The following is a 17360-nucleotide window of genomic DNA, read 5'->3' on the forward strand; positions in this document are numbered from 1 at the left end:
ACGCACGGAGGTTATAGAAAATAAATGATTCATTATGTGGAGAAATAAAAATAGAGACAATTAATTATTAACAACTCAATATGAAGAGTCATGCCTCTGGCTCTGAATGAGAATAGAAGCAGCGCTAGAAAATCTCCCAGTCAGCAACCCAGTGAGGGGCTCGGCCTACCTGTGGTTAAGAGTAACTCACACAGCCCAGCCAGTGTGGCTCAGTGGTTAAGTGTCGACCTATGAACCAGGAGGTCACAGTTCGATTCACGGTCGGGGCACATGCCCATGTTACGGGCTCGATCCCCAGTAGGGGATTGTGCAGGAGGCAGCCGGTCCATGATTCTCTCTCCTCATTGATGTTTCTATCTCCCTCTCGCTCTCCCTTCCTCTCTGAAATCAATTAAAAAAACACACAAAACGACTCATAGACAGAGAAATGAGAGGGCATGCACTCGGGGTAGCTGGAGCGGGTGCTGGACACCCGCCCACGCCCTGAGAAATGGAGGGACCCCCTCAGCTGCTGGGAAGGCACAGCCAGCCAGCCCCAAGCGCCAGTCCTTTCGGGAACAGCGTGGCTGAAAAGACCATTCTCACAGGCCGCGTCCGTCTGCGTCCAGCACTGGTCAGCGCAGAGGCACCAGGCTGGGCCCTCATCACAGCTCGGCAAGCGGGCAGGGCTCTGCGGGCAGTGGCCCCGGCCGGAGGGCGGAGGAGGCTGTTACTGACGCTGAATCAGACCCCCTGCTCCTGCCCCCTTCCATGGCACTGACCACAGAGCGCGCCCCAGAATTCATCTTTTTTTTTATTTTTATCTTTTATTGATTTCAGAGAGGAAGGAAGAGGGAGGGAGAGATAGAAGCATCAATGATGAGAGAGAATCATGGATCGGCTGCCTCCTGCACGTCCCCTACTGGGAATCGAGCCCGAAACCCGGGCCTGTGCCCTGACTGGGAATTGAACCATGACCTCCTGGTTCAGGGGTCAATGTTCAACCACTGAGCCACACAGGTCGGGCAACAGAATTCTTAATTTTTCCCACGTGATGGGCTCTTACGCAGGGGCTGGGGTTAGAGAAGAAACCTGTGCTTCTTCTCTAACACTCTAGCACCGTGGCGAACGCTGAGGAGCAAATGCGATGGGAGCACTGCATTTAAGTGGCACGATCAGTGGAGGTGACAGGGGCAGGGCTGGGAGCAGAAGCTGCTGTCGCTGACGGCTGATCCGTCCGTGATGCCACACACCGCGCTCGGGCGGCAGAGCTCCGCGGGCCGTCTGCTCCCACGGCCGAGGCCGGATCTGAGTTATTAACATGGAGCCGCTGCTAGCAGCCGGCAGGAGCCCGCCGGCCTGGAATCCTGGTTTGCGCGCTGTCCTCCCTGCGAGCTGGTCCGCTTCCTTTCTGGGCACGAGGGGCTCCCTGCGGCCCTCAGGGCGGCCTGACGAGACGCCATCTGAGGTGCCTACAGGCCACTCTGGACACCGGGAAGGGGCTCTTTCTGCCGAGTCCAGAGCAGGGCAGTGATCACACACTTCGCGTGTCATGAATCCCAGTCCCTGGGGAAGGCGCAGGAGGCACGAGCGCTGGGCGTCTCGCCCTCGCCCCCCGAGGTGTGGCTGGACTAAGGCCTCCCCCTTTCTTCCACGCCCTCCACCCTCACGCAGCGTCTCTTGTGCGCCTCCACGTGCCTGGCGCTCAGGTCCCGAGAAACACGAAAGTGGGGCCCCTGGCTCGAGGGACCTGCTGCCCTGGAGGCTGAGGGGGAGCCAGGCCATGGGAGGGCTGATCGTGCCTGCCTGAGGGCCTGAGGGCCAGAGCTCCCTGCCTGGGGCTGGGGCTTCCCGAGGCGACGTCTGTGCTGACAGAGCGCAGTGGGAAGCGCGTCATTTTAGGGCTCACGGTGCTGACATCAGTGAAATGCTGACGCGACCAACGCAGGACGTTTTACTGCGTGTGAACCTCCTCATGTACGGAGTGAGTCAGAACCAAATAACCGGATCATTCAGGGACGCCACGCTGAAGCAAGTTATTAAAATAAGACGTATTCTCAGCCTGTAATTCACTAAAAAGCAATTACTAGGCAAAGCTCCTCTTAGTGTGTAGAGTGTAGTACACACACTAAGTACACTGGCATTTACGACATTTGCTCGCAGACCCATCCGAGCCATCTAGTCTGAATTAAGAGCAGTTCTGAGAGGCACTTTCCTTGGATCACGGAGTTTGAGGAAAGCAGTGCCCACACGTCACGTGTGGAATGGTGAGTCTATCTCTGTCGAAGCAAAGCAAGCACAACAGTGCTCACCGTGACAACGGAGAGCCCATGAGGTGAGATCAACAGCCACCTGCGATCTCAAACCCAACCTCAGCTCCACACGCACCGTTAACACACGGAGACAGACGGCCGCCGTGCAAGCAGCAGGCCGGACAGTGACTCATCGTACCCCGGTCCGCCTCCCGCCCTGTGCCCTGTGCCGTGCCCTGGGCCCTGTGCCCTGTCCCCCGGTCCGCCTCCCGCCCCGTGCCCTGTGCCCTGGGCGAGCAGAGGGCGCTGGGAGAGCACAGCCTATTTATAGGTCACGCGGAGACGGTCCTGCAAGGAGAGGGCTCACCTTTCTCTCTAAGGTCAGAGGGCCGTGCAGGAGACCCCGAACATCCTCTTCTAACACTCAAGCCCCACTAAGTCAGGTCAGAGCCTGCGACACTGCGGCAGACAGGAACCAAGTACAAGGAGAGGATGGGGCGGAGGGGCGCCCCCGGAGGCTCCGCAAGCTTATCCTGCTCTACTTCAGTCCCACGGAGTCTCGCGGAGCCCCCAGCCAGAGCTGCGAAGGAGACAGAGCGGGGCCAGAGGCTTCATTAAAGTCTACATTCCAACCCAAACCTCAGAAACCAGCCCCCGTTCCCATGTCAGCTCAGCGCTGTCCATCGTGGTAAAGACGGACAGGAATTAACATTCACCGTTGGGGTTTGTTAGTACCTGGGAAACTCTATATAATAGAAGTAAAACATCTGATTTTTATTATTACACAGTCAGTAGGAGCTCAGAATTTAAGGAAACCAAAGGCTGTTTAAAAATAAAGTTTCTCTTCTAGAGTTCTATTAATAAAAATATTCATCTCAAAATGCCGTCAAAAACGCCGAGTTTCAAACACTCCCTCCCACTTAGGCAGAAATGCCGCGTTCCTGCGCGTCCATGGTCAGCGGCCACGCCCGGGGCCAGGTGAAAGCACATCTGTCCCCAGCTGCAGGCCAGGCGTGCGAGGTCCCACCTGGAACACAACCTGCTTGTAGCTGTCGCACAGCCTCGGGCCCGGCTGCCCCAGGCGCTGGGTGTGTGAGGAACGTGCACACCCACCGTGTCCTCCCTTCAGCGCGCGTGGCAGTGGCAGGAACACCCGCGCGTCCTTCCCATTTTCTGACGCCTATTGGGGGGGAGGGGCGGAGGGCGGTCTGCCTTCGCCTCTGGAGCTACTCGGAGCAAACACTTTGCAAAGTCACAGCAAGGGCAGGGCAGCCGCTGGCGCTGAGGAAATGTCGGTCCCCGGCAGGCAGGAGACATGCACAGTGAGTTATTCACAATGACAGCTCACTTCGCTCAGAAGCCGCTGCTAACAGCAGGCAGTTCTGCTTCCTTCTCTGAGGAGCCAGGAGCGGGTGGGGGGCGGGGGGGGGGGAGGGTAGGCGGGAGGGAGACAGAGCACCTGACAGCCATCAGGATGAGAGGGAGCCTCCAATTTCAAACGGTGAAACTGCAGGAGGAAGACCGAGCCCAGGGCCGGCGGCTGGAGGGGGCCTGGCTGAGGAGCGCGGGGCTGAGCAGGGGCGCTCCCAGCTCGTGATTACGATGCGTCCCCCCTGCAGGCGCTGGTGTCCCAGCATCGGTGTCTGAGTGGGAGTCAAGCCCAGAGGTCATGTGCATTTGCAAGAGACGCAGCGATGCCCTGGACAGGAGAGAAGTGGAGGATGGGGAGGAGGGGACTAAAGCATCAGGGTTCCCCACGCCATAAAGGTACCCGGCTTGGGCTGTCACCAGGGCACAGCTGAGAGGCCGAGGAGAGGGGACAGCAGAGGCCAGGGCAGGGCAGCGAGGAGCCCGGAGCCACGCAGGGGAAGGCCGAGGTCAGCCCCTCGCAGGCGGGTGCCAGCGGGACCCGGGGCGGAGAGCCGGGGCGAGGCCTGTCACCGCGTGCGCAGGCTCCAGACGGCAGCCCATCCAGAGGGTGCGGAGGGGCCCAGAGGTCCCTGAGCACAGAAGTCACACGACTCCTTTGCGTCGGGGTGGTGTGAGTGTGACGGGAGCCTCATCAACCGTGTTCAGGGTCCGAGCGCTCAGAAGAGTGGCTCTCCAACGCTCCTCGCGCCTCCTCAGCCACAGCCAGGCCCGGGAGACCCGGCAGAGCAGGCGCACAGGGGGCGGCCTGGCTGCAGCTGCTGCACCGCTGTCCACAGCATCCACGCGCCCAACACCAACGACAGAGGAACAGGCAACCCTCTCAGTCCTCTCGCCGCATCCCCTGTGGACGTGCGTGGGAGCGAGGGGATGGCAGGAAGCAGAGGCCGGCACAGGAAAGGGCTGAGTGAATACCAGCATCTGAGTACTCCTCGGGAAGCCACTGCCCGTGTGGGGACAGGCGTGAAGCTCAGACGTGGCCCTGACCTCTCCCACCACCTGCACCCGAGGGAGGAAATCTGAACCGCCCGCTGCTGTCGCCCGTGTTTCGACGGCTCTGCGTTCGCGTGGCCCACTTCCGTCAGCTGGGACTCTCCAGTGCCGTCATTTATAAAAGCCTGAGTATGACCAAGGCAATCTGTTACTAAGAAGAAAATATTAACTTGATTCGGGCTGCCTCCTCTGTTCCTGTCCCTGAAATAAATGAGACACCGAGCAAGGTCACCGAGGCAATCACGCCCCCAAATAACTCAGCTCCTTCCTGACAGGAGAGATTTCACCCACGAGCGGCGGCCTCCGCTCAGAATGCTAATCGCGAAGGTGCCGCTGCTCCTTCCCGTGTGCCCGATGGCGCCCCGGCCCCGGAGAGCCCTGCCCACACCGGGACAGCCTGCCCGCCGGACCCCGTGTCGGTGAGCACATCAGAGGGAGCGCCCTGCCCACCACGTGCAGGCTCCAGCGGGCGGGACCCAGGACGGGAAGGAGGAGCCCTCGCATCAGCTCCTAAATGTCCCCCCTCTCCACCCCCCGCCCAGATCAGGTGTGCAGGCTCCTGACAGGCTGCTCAGCGGCAGGAGGTGCTCCCGGGGCAGGTTAACTGGCACCGCTATTAACAGAGAATAAATGCAGTGAGAACGAGGGAAGGGTAAGGGGAGCGACACCTTTAAGTGAATTTTCACAGAGGCCCACGTTTTACTTTCCTTCTTTAAGGAAAACGCGCTAAGACACCTCAGTACACACTTTCCATCAGACCAGGTCCCGCCCCCGGGGGCGGCAGCTCTGCGGGCTCCCTCCGCCCCGCAGGCCCTTCTCGGGGCACCTGCTGCTGCGGGGAGGCTCGGCCTCAGCGAGGGAAGCGCTTCAGCTCCCCCGGCTCCCACGTTTTCACCGCTGGCGAGTCAGCAGCCTTTCCTGACGTTTTCGAGGGCTGAGGCCACGGGCAGCAGCAGCCCCGTGAGCCCCGATGTGAGGCGGGCAGGCCCTGCCGGGGGTCACCGGCCTCAGTGGCCTGCTTTCAGCGCACGCGCTCTCCGTGTCGGAAAGCACAGTGACGGCCGGACGCAATGCTTCATGGGCTGTCGGGGAGCGCGGGTGAGGACGGTTAAGTGCAGGTACGGGGAACAGGCGCTAGCAGTTATGAAACAGGCGAGGGGGATGCTGCCACCAGACGTGCTCAGGAATACACACGTGCGAGGGTCAGAGAAGGTGCAGGCTGCTCACGAGCAGCATCCCCGCCCCTCTGTCCCTCTGCCTCCCCGGTGCCCCGTCCTTGTCGGGAACCGCGGGGGACAGCAGAAACACTGCGGCTGGGCTCACAGCCCGCTCCGGCTTCCTGATAACGATCAGCTATTATTTACAGCAGAATTTGAATCGGTTCAAACCAAATGCATTTAGAAGGGATTTGTAAGATAGCCTTATGAGATCTTAGGGGTTGAAATGGTTTAATTTGTATTTTTTAGAAAAATGGACAGAATTCTAAAAAAAAAAAAAAAAGTCTCCATTATTGTCTGTATCTGCTCAGATAAAGTCCCCACAGCCACAGTCCTAAGCTTTGCATGTGACCCTGAGACGCTCCGTGTGGGAAAGCTACATATTGATGCGGCCCGCAAACAACAGCACCTGCTCATCGCAGCCCTGCTTCCCCCACGCAGCCATGTCACCGACCTCCTCATGTTTGTTAAGCATTTAAACATACGGTTAGAAAGTGCTTGCTAAGAACATAGGAAATACGGCCTCACGACGCTTTGGCCGTTCAAAAGAGGGAGTTTACACGGACGTGCAGCTCACCTGCTGTGAAATCTTCAGTCAGGTCGATGAATGCGTGAGAATGTGGAATTCGCATTTTACTTTTAGTGGTCAATGCAGGGTGCCAGGATAAATTCCTAAGAACAACAATACAAAGATTTTCTTAAGTCAAACATCAAATGAGCATTGTTTTAAAACAAACAAACAAACAAACAAACAATCGGTGCATGCAGACGTGTAAAATTTTTTATTTCCTTTATTTAGCTGTTTCACATAACCTCAGCTTCCCCACCTTACATTCTCGCTAGCAATGTAGGAGGGGTCCAATATCTCCATTTCTTTGTCAACACTTATTACTGTCCATTTGTTTTATTGTAACTACCCTGTGCTCACTGGCCATTTGTATATCTTCTTTGGAGAAGTGTCTACTCAAAGCCGTTGCCTGTTTGAAAATTGGGTTATTTATTGCTTTACGTTTGAGTTGTAAGAGTTCTTTATAAAGACTGAATCCTAGATCTTCATTTAATGTATGACTTGCCAATGTCTATTTTTTCTTTCTTGCTTGTCCTTTTGGTGTCATATATAAGAATTCATTTCCAAATCCAAGGTCATAAAGTTTTACTGCAATGCTTTCTTCTGAGAGTTTTATAGTTTTAGCTCTTATATTTATAGATCTTTTCTAAATACAAGAAAAAATGGTTAATTATGTTTTTTCCTAGACTGTAGTGATGGCTATCTTGTATGAATATTAATTTTAAAGTTTGAGCCATGCAAAAGAATGAATTTAAGACTCTACCTCAAACCATATAACAAAAATTAACTCAAAATGGGTCCAAGAGCTGAAACTAGAAAACTCTTACAAAAACAGTGATAAACCTTCATGACCTTGGATTTGGAGATGGCTTCTTAGGCATGACACCAAAATAACAAACAATAAAAGGAAAACTAGATGAACTGGATTAATCAAAATTAAAAACTTTTGTACATCATAAGACATCTCATCTCTGATAAGGCTCTGGTACCCAGACTACATCAACAACTCTTACAGCTCAACATCAGAAAGACAAACAACCTAATTTAAAAACGGCCCCGGCCTAGCCATTTCTCCTAAGAAGACATACAAATGGCTGCCCAGACAACAAAAGATGCTTAGCATCATCCGTCAGAGAGGAAACGCACATCAAAACCAGTGAGCAACCGCTCCCAGGCCGCGGATGGCATCAGCAAAAGCCAGGAGTATGACGTGGTCCGGCGCCTGTGGGAAACAGGTCGGCATCCCTCAAAGCTCAGACACAGACTCACACAGGGCCCTGCCTCTCCACACGAGGCACCTACCCGCAGAACTGAGGGGAGCACGCTTACGTGAGAGCATCCCCCCCCCGGTCCTCATCAGCAGGCATTCCCGTCCGCAAGGCCCCACGCCAATCAGCCTCCTGCAAAAGGCCTTGCTCTCCTCCAACCGCTCCCTGTAACACGCTCTCCTCTAACGGTGCTGTGGTTTGCGTTGCAGCCACTGGAGGAACCTTCTCTTTGAGGGGTGAGCCCCTCCAGGCACCCTGACCCCTAGCTTTGTGCCTGCGAGGCCTAACCAGGACCTGCCCAGATGCTGGCGCCCCGAGTCAGAGGCTTCAGTAGCACCTCCCACTCTACCTCTACTTAGAATTTGCTCCCCCCATGATGTCCCAGCTCCTATGGAAGTACAGACACGTCATCTCTGAAGAGCAATTTAAGGCTCATTAAGTCCAACTTAATTGTCCACACAGTATCCACGGGCTGTGCCGCAAACAAGGTTTGCTTGTGAATTCAGCTTTGATGTGTTTGGAGAGTGGAGAGGAACAATCGCTAATCTGTGCTTGGCAGTGGGAGCCTGGGAGAGAGAATACGCATTCATCAGGAGGGATTTTTCCGCAGAGTAACTTCTTCCCAATGACCCCCGTATACACTCTTTTTAGCACACGTCAGGCTTTGGCTGTAAGCTGAACATGGCAGGAAAAACAAAACCCAGCACTACCCGCACACCCTAATTTTATTATTTTAACCAAAACCCCATAATTTAAGGTTATGATGAATTTTATCAATTGAGAAACTGTATTTAGCATTTGTTGTAAGGTAATTCAATGCCAGGCATCCACGCCGTGTTCTTTCAGACTACACACGGTTAGAAATGCTTAGAATAATTTCAATTAAGTTCAATTGAATACTGGCTGGTTCACTTCTTTTCAGGATAGGCCATGCATTCATCGGTCCTTTAAACTCTAAGCGTTCAGGTATTTTTAGTTACAAAATAATCAGACTCAGGTGGAGATTCTATGACAAGTTTAACCCAAAGTCATTTCAGGAGCGCTTCCTGGTGTTTCCAACAAACTTGTAATTATAGGCCAAACTGAGTTAAAAACAGGCTTTTATGAAGTTGAGCTTAATGAGGTTAATCATGGGTCTGTGATTAATTACTATCAGCACAGCTACTGATCTCATTGCCTACAGAATTTTCTACAGGTCTGCTTTAAAGTAAGCTACAACTAGAATTTTGGAAAACTTCAAATAACTGGTGATATTTTTCCTAGGAACTATTTGACAAAAATGTGCATTTCAAATGAAGAATTGAGAATAGTGATAAGGCAAGAGTAATACAGAGGTGATGGGCCATATCCAGTAGAAAGATGTTTTATCTGAGCCTTCCGTTGTTTTAAAAGTTTTGAATTCACTGCTAAAGCTTAAGTAAAAAGTCAGGTTTCACCTAAAAACCTGGATTTCCAGCTTCCCTGGGAACAGCAGGCCTGACAACCCCTGGCGAGCGCCCGCAGGCAGCGGCTTCCTCCTGGGCCCCTCAAGACATCTGAGTTGGAAACTCCTCACGAACATTAACTGTGATCTTGCTCCCTGAACACTTCACATGAATCCTGCAGGCCATCGCAGTGTTAACGTGGATATGCGTTGCCTGTCCTCTGCTGTGTCACATGGACACCTCTTACAGGCGGTTACCTGACCCTCACATGGATGCAGGGCCCATGCACCACGCCGCTGTGTACCAAGGCGTGCTGCATGCTCATGGTTGAGAATGGAATACAGATACAGCTGTTTATCAGAATCAAATGGTTTAACATGTTATAGTTCAAAATAGAATTCATTTTTCCTTCTACCTTCAGTGCGGCTCTTTGTACTCATAGCTTTTCAGTAATAAGAGCAGACACGGTAGTTCTCAAGCAACTGTGCTCACATAAGCTATCATCTCATCTGTGCTCAACTCCATTGGAAGGCCAAGGTCGCAAGTACAAGCTATTCTGATTACAAAGGAAGAAACAGCAGCGATGAAAGTGGGCAGTGCTGAGCCAGGTTGAGTGTATTGGTTGACATTTCTTGACCTCTGTAGAAAATTCCAATTATTAGCTTTTCCCCCCACGGGAAGCATACTCATGTCAAGGTGTTCTGATTTGTGGGCCTCATCACCCTTAATCTCAAAGAACAGCATTTATCAAAGAATCCATTTAAATGTAATTAATGTCAACCACAGCTTTTGGTTGCCTATGGTAACTGCTCTTTGAAGTGCCTGCTAGTCCACCCACTCTCCCCCGATCAGCCTATGCCGAATTATCATTGTTCAAGGTAGCCCAGTGAGGGCACTGCCCAGGCGATGGGTCTGGCATAAAGATGGGTCTGGCTGAGACTCTAGCATGCTTCTCCAAGCTGCCTCAGTCTTCTTCTTTGTTTTTTTTAATATCCTCACCTGAGGATATTTTTCATTGATTTTAAGAGAGAGCTGGGAGGGTGGAGAGAGAGAGAGGAACATTGATGTGAAAGAGGCACATCAATTGGTTGCCTCCCACACATACTGACCAGGGCAGGGGTTTGAGCCTGCAACCGAGGTACGTGCCCTTGACCAGAATCGAACCCGGGACCCTTCAGTCCAGGGGCTGATGCTCTAACCACTGGGCCACACCAGCCATGGCAGCCTCGTTCTTTAGCCCACCGGCCCTCACACATTTCTGCTCAGACAGGCTCTAAAAGAATTTTGAAAACCTGTGTGCCCTTGAACACAGATTTAAATTCATTTCTAAGAAATGTAACCTAAATATTTTCATCAGCCTAGATAGCTACAAAATAGGAAATCTTCAAATCTACTAGAATTGTTGAGATTTTAAAATAAAACAATTACTCTTAAAAATGCATCCAGTGGAATATAACTGCCATGCTGAGTTGCTACGGGGACCGCCACCCACACACACACGGCACGCTCCTCTTCAACTGCGACCGTTCCCTCTATCCTTGACGTTGTGCCTCCATCCCACTTCCTTACAGAGCTTCATCATGATGGAAAAGTTTCTATATCCGAAGTCTTCTTGGCGATCACTCGATCCTATGTCTCTGAAGAAATGCAGGTCTACAAGTCGGTATGTCAATTAAAATTGGTATCTAAGTGGTTTTGTTTATGTATCCAAGTGTTTAAAATAAACCTGAGGTTATTTTAACTACGTGTACAATTGATAAGAACACACATTATACTGCTTGATCACGTACTAAGCCAAAGGTGAAATTGTAGGGGAAATGGGTATTTGTAAGAGCCGAGAGGAGCTTTAACACGGATTGGCTCATGTGTCCTATGGCACCGTTAGGGCGAGACAGGATCAGCAGTCTACACCCACTCTTTGCCCTCACAGACTAGGTGCTAAGAATTCTTGTTCATATGTCCTATTAAAATCTCCCTGGGAATATAATACTAAGAAATTCTTCTTATTTTGTTAGGTCTGATATACTGTAATTATGTATTTTTTTAAATCCTTATTTTTTAGAGCTATATACTCAAACGTGTACAGATTACTGTGGAGAGCGGCTACAGTGTTTGGATAGGTTCAAGCCTTGGACTGATGAGAAGGCACAGTCCTCTCGTGGCCACGTGCAAGTCCCAGCTTGGAGGGCAGAGCCCTCCCAGCACAATCACAGCCAACAGCTGTAGTTGTGAGCTTGAACCTGTGGTCCGAACACGTGGCCCCACGTGCCTGTGTGATAGAGTTCAGGTGCATGTAATTGCGTGGGACTGAAACCCACGAGAATGTTGTAAACATCTTGATCACGCCCTTACTTTGCCTCGTGGCATCTGCTATAGAATAAAGACACGGCTTGTGGGCGCTGGCGCTGTCTCTCCACCCGAGAGGGCAGAGTCCCACCGAGACCCAGCTTCCATTCTCTTGTCTGTCTTTTCTAATCTTTTCACCGTCCCCTCTCAGGGTCACTGAACCAGGCTGAGCTGGCATGGCATGTAAGGCGCCCTGGGGCTGAGTATGCCATGGCCGTGCCAGCTCGCCACAGATTACACATGTCTGGGGAGGGAGCTAGAAGTGAATGAGTTAAGACTGGCCAGGAGTTGATGGTGACAGCTGGATGACGGTGCGTTATGCACCAATTCATGGCTGTCCTCTCCCCCTGCGCATACGTTTCAAGTTTTCCGTATTAAAAGCAAAAAGGGAACTGCAGAGCTGCTGACGTAGCTGCGGGTTCAGTGTAGGGAAAATGTCTGCCCTATAATCAATCCGCAGAGCCAGGCCTCACTCTCTCACCAGCCTCCAAAAGGAAGTTATTTCTGTCTGAAGGAGTCTGGCCGCATTTCTCCAGTTCACATAAATGTGTGAATATGCATCTCGAGGAAGATTATAAAAACTGCCGAGCCAAGGACAGACTACAGAGCGTAGGGCAGATCACCCAAAGCAGCCAATGTTAAAATAATGACACCAGCAGGAGGGACTGACAATTATTAAGTTTTTTTTAATCCTTGCCTGAGGATAGCCCCCTCCCCTGACTCATTTCTAGAGAGAGTGGAAGGGAGGTAGGAGGGGGAGAGAAAGAGAGAGAAGCATTGACTGGCTGCCTCCCCCACATCCCCCGACTAGGGCGGGGATCAAACCTGCCACTGAAGTGCGTGCCCTCGACAGGGAACCGACCCGCAGCCCTTTGGTGTGTGGGCCCCGCTCTGACCATTCAGTGAACCAGCCAGGGCCAGAACCAGTTCTAAAAGCCATAGTTTTTCATGAATCATCAGAGAGGCAAAATCTAATATAGAATTCTAATAAGGAAATAAGCTATGCGACTGTCACATGATATTCTAGGTAGGTTTCCTGTAGACCCAGGAGAAAGTCCATGAAGATTCTAGACAGGTTCCTGTGCAGTCCCAGCAACAGGCAAACTCGCAGGCCTCGCTGTGGCAGGAGTGGCCTGTGCAGCCCCCAACCCCCACCCTCCACAGCTCCTGGCCACCAAGGCAGGTCCCACACCCCCACACACATGAGGCTCCTGGCCACCAAGGCAGGTCCCACACCCCCACACACATGAGGCTCCTGGCCACCAAGGCAGGTCCCACACCCCCACACACATGAGGCTCCTGGCCACCAAGGCAGGTCCCACACCCCCACACACGAGGCTCCTGGCCACCAAGGCAGGTCCCACCCGCCCGGCCCCGCCCCCTCCAGCGCGGGGGGACACACACACACACACACACACACACACACACACACACGTGGCTGCTGGCGAAGCCAAAGCAGGACCTCCCTCCACTGGCCTGTTAACCAGGTTCTCTTCCAGGCGCTTTTCAAAGCTTGGGGGGTAAACAAGTCTCTGGTTCAGGATTCACAGCAAGTCAAAGGTCACTACGAACAGCAGCAAGACACCCACGTTCCTGACTGCAAACCTTTGGAAAAAGTGACAGCAAGTGTGACAGCTTCTCTTCATCACCTTGAATTTTAACACCTGACTCATCTGCGTGCCTGTGAATCACATCTCAAAACCTAACCATAAAAATACGCGGCTTCTCCAAAGCACAGAAGGAGCCGCCATTGATTTCCAAGCCCCTGGGCAGATGATGGGTCCAGGGAAGTGTCTGTGTGCTGGGAAGGCAAGAGTAAACACTGCACTCTGTCCTCAGGAACCAAAATGTGGCTTCATTTGCAAAATCCCTCTTAGCAGTTTTGTGATCAGATACAAGAGAAAGTAGCCAAGTGGAACAGGCTAGTAGTGAAAAGTGCCTTGTCATGAATTCTGTGTTAGGACAGCTCTATTTTAAGCCTAGAGGAACTGTAATGAAGATCTTAGAACTGGCCCGGCCGGCGTGGCTCAGTGGTTGAGCATTGACCTGTGAGCCAGGAGATCATGGTTTGATTCCCGGTCAGGGCGCAGGCCCAAGTTGCGGGCTTGATCCCCACTGTGGGGTGTGCAGGAGGCAGCTGATCCATGACTCTCATCATTGATGTTTCTCTCTCTGTCCCTCTCCCTTCCTCTCTGAAATCAATAAAAATATATTTAAAAAAACGATCTTAGAATTGCAAGGCTCCAGATGGTTTCTCCCGAGAACAGCTGCTGGGACGGGAAGAGTCCTCGCATATCACTGGTCAAGGAGAAAGTGTACACGGAAGAGCCCCAGGGCGAGGGAGGGCTGTTTACTCTGATAGGCAGTCATTGCTCACTGAACAAATACAAGGAAAAGGAAGGCAGTGCATCCCTGAGCCTGGGCGCTGAGGCGGAGAATCAGGCTCCATCCGATCACCCAGCCTGCACACGGCCCCGGGGCCTGGGTCTCCCGTGTCCAGAGGGCGGGAGCTGCAGCTGCTCTCCACAGCGCACACTTGCAGCCCCAGCCGGACGGCCTGGGAGCGCTCACGCGGACCAGACGCCCTTTCCGCGTCTTTCCCACCAAGGGTTTCCAGTGGCTAACGCAATCGGCTCACACAGACACAGTCCCCGTAGGGCTGACACCTACACTGAATTACACGGTAATAAGCATGTCGTTTACTCACCCTCCTAACAGAATCTGTGGCTGGCTGGCTTCATGCGTGACGCCAAACACATCAGGAATTAAATCACCATTGAAGCTGAAAAGAAAACAGGAGGCAGCGATTTTATCCAATTCTCAACCGTGGCTTTAGAAGGAAAAGGACCCCCAGGAGGGGTGGGAGACATCAGGATGCTCACAGCATCTGCTATGGTCCAGGAAGGTCAGCAGAAGGGACAGGGTCACCTCCAGGCAAAGGGTTTAGCGGTGGTCACCAGACGCTCCGGCCCTCCTGCCGTGGCCACGAGGAGAGCACGTGTCTCAGGGTCCGGCTGCACACAGGGGTGCAGGGTGAGCGGGACTAAACCTGTGCTCTAGACCCTGGGGCTGCCGCCACCTCTGCCTGACCGCGTCCATCCCTGAGGGACACGGAGACGCCACTTACTGCAGAGCCTGACCCAACCTGTTCAGTCGGATGGACTTAGGAAAAATAACCGGCTGGTATCCAAGTGGCCAAAGTGGCCGCTGCATGTTGCGATAACAATGAAAACATGCAGCAATGGAAGAAACCAAGCTGAGTGCCGTAAGGAGGTCAGTCCATGGGTTTACAGAGCTCTGAGGGCCACTGACCTATTGATGTTATGACTGTGACTTTAATAACTATGAAAGGACAGAGTGGCCATGTGCTGCCTGTCCCCCAAATGATCTCTACCGCATTCCTGAAATCCCTGAAATCTGTATTAATTTTATCCCTGTATGAGTCTGTATTGAGGAAATAAGTGAGAACATTAAGGAAGAGCTGTAAAAAAGGACAAAAGTTTCTCCTAAATATAAAAACCCCTGTAAAACGCAGGAGGAAATCCTGTACTCTGGATATCCACCCATGAAGTAACAGTTTTACCCCAAAGCAGTTCTCTTAATTCTCTGATTAATGACATGGCTGGAATTATCATGGATCCGTAACAGACACAATCAAAACTACTGAAACAGAAAGAAAACACAAATCCCCTCTTCTTTCAAAAATATAGAATTTCATTTTCCTCTTTCCTCCATCATGGCAAATAAATACATCACTGAGAGCCCGGGCCCCTATCGGCTTTAAAGGGAGAGTGAATTTAGTGTCACTACTACTTAGCAAAGTAGTTTTTAAAAAACATATATTTTTATTGATTTCAGAGAAGAAGGAGAGGGAGAGAGAATCATGGACCGGCTGCTTCCTGCACGCCCCCCACTGGGGATCGAGCCCACAACCCAGGCGTGTGCCCTGACAGGGAATCGAACCCTGACCTCCTGGTTCATAGGTCGATGCTCAACTGCTGAGCCACACTGGTTGGGCAGCAAAGTAGTTTTTTATGTGAAAACTTTATTTTATGTTTGTAAGTTTAAAGTGACTCAAAGGGAAGCAAGTGCATACTTACTCCATAATCAAAGGTTCATCTTGAAAAGTCCTGTTGAGCATGGTCATGTTATTAGGATCTGTAAAGAAAGCAAACACATAAACACAGGCCCTGTGGATTACCTTTTATATCCATAGGAAAAAGTCTTTCAATTATTTCCAAGATTCATCTCTAACGAATTCCAACTGTCACCATTACGGAGACACTACCAACAGAGCTCAAACCGGCAGCCCGTTTGTAAAGACACACCACCGGGCGAGTTCACGCCACAGTGGCGACCGGCCCGACACCGACTTCCACTGGCGCTTCCCTCGACCCACCACGCGGGCCTCCTCCTTCAGGTCCGCGCTGACGGGCTGAATCTGCAGCACGAGAGTCCTGTCTACGCCCCCATGTGACAGAGAACACGGCCGCAACCCTCCAGGAACAAAGCTGTCTGCTTCGCTACGATGAACTGGCTTCAGATAAGACTGGAGGTCTGGAGGGGACGTGGTCTGACTCTCAACCCTGCTCCGCCCTGGCAGTGCCTCCCTGGGCAGCCTTTTTCAGCCAGCCTGGCACCTGAAACCTGGAGGTAAGCATGAGCCTTGCCCACTGGGTGCACTGGGAGTTCCGGAAGGCAGGCGCGTGGGGACGCTGCGGCCTGCACGTCTTCTTGGGTCTGATCACTGAACTGTGAGTCCCCAGAGGCCGGTGCAGGGCACCCAGTTTGCGGGGAGAATGATAGCGGGTGCTCACAGGGGCATCCTGGCAGGTGCTGTGCAATGGCCACTTTTTGATGGTGAAGAGGCAGTCGCTTCCTTGCAGGCTTTGGGGATTGTTCCAGAAAGTTCAGCCTACGGTGTACTCTTCATCCATCAAAACCCTCTAATAAATCTCTCTTCTTAAGCTATCCAGACTGAATTGTTTTCTGGAACTGACCTCAGAACAGGTCTATGTTGAGAATGAAAAATCAGAAAATGGACTTTTCTTTTTACACAATCACTGACACTCAAGAACTGCAATTTTTAAAAAAAATCTGACTTCAGAACAAAATTTTTGCTACATAAAAATACCCTTTCCTATCCAATGGTAAATAGTAAAAACTCCTAAGACAAATTCACCTAATGTTTGATTTTTCCCCCAGAAGATGACAGCACTTAATCCACCGTCGACATGATTTTTGGGGAGATACGTCAGCAGGACGTCCATCTGTGAGTCTCCGTCGTAATCCCCCGGCACCACACCTGTGATCAGTGCACTGAGATTCCTGCAAGAGAAAGGACACCTTATAGTTGTCCCACACCAGACACTTCCAATGCAAAAGCTATAATTTCACAGAACCGGTTTATCTCATTCTCTTCTCAGTATCTTATCATCCCTCATGGACGTAAGCCCCTTTGGTCTACAGAAGAATTCAGGATGAATGCAGAGTGGTTTTAAGAAACAAGACCATGACCAGCCCGTGTGACTCAGGGGTTGAGCATCGAGGCAAAAACCAAGAGGCCACAGATTCGATTCCCGGTCAGGGCACATGCCTGAGTTGCGGGCTCGATCCCCTGTGTGGGGCGTGCAGGAGGCAGCCAATCCATGATTCTCTCCAATCACTGATGTTTCTCTCTCTCTCCCACTCCTTTCTTCTCTGAAATCAATAAAGATATATTTTTAAAATAGAAAGAGAAAATGAGAACAGAGATCACTGATCTTTTCTCCAGTGCAAAGGACTCCCTCCCTTTACCTCCCCCCTCCCTCCCTTTACTTCCCCCCACCCCCTCCCCCTCCTAAACACGGCTGACCTGATAAGCCTGAGTGAACTGCTCCCGGGAC

General features: G+C 51.8%; 1 protein-coding gene across 2 annotated transcripts in view; it reads right to left on the reverse strand.

The window, feature by feature from the left end:
* The window catches only part of ITFG1 (integrin alpha FG-GAP repeat containing 1), a 48166-nt gene that overhangs the window by 27972 nt on the left and 2834 nt on the right, over positions 1-17360 (reverse strand). For both annotated transcript variants that reach the window (XR_013996867.1, XM_081107435.1), the window contains exons 3-6: positions 16658-16803; positions 15576-15633; positions 14183-14257; positions 6447-6541 (exon numbers count right to left, since the gene is read on the reverse strand). Coding sequence is in view for 1 of the 2 variants with exons in the window: in XM_081107435.1 (XP_080963561.1) it covers positions 6447-6541; positions 14183-14257; positions 15576-15633; positions 16658-16803 (374 nt within the window). In the remaining variant the exon portion in view is untranslated. The remainder of the gene's footprint in view (positions 1-6446; positions 6542-14182; positions 14258-15575; positions 15634-16657; positions 16804-17360) is intronic.

The sequence above is a fragment of the Myotis nattereri genome, assembly GCF_964212035.1.
Source record: "Myotis nattereri genome assembly, chromosome: 15".
Taxonomy (NCBI): domain Eukaryota; kingdom Metazoa; phylum Chordata; class Mammalia; order Chiroptera; family Vespertilionidae; genus Myotis; species Myotis nattereri.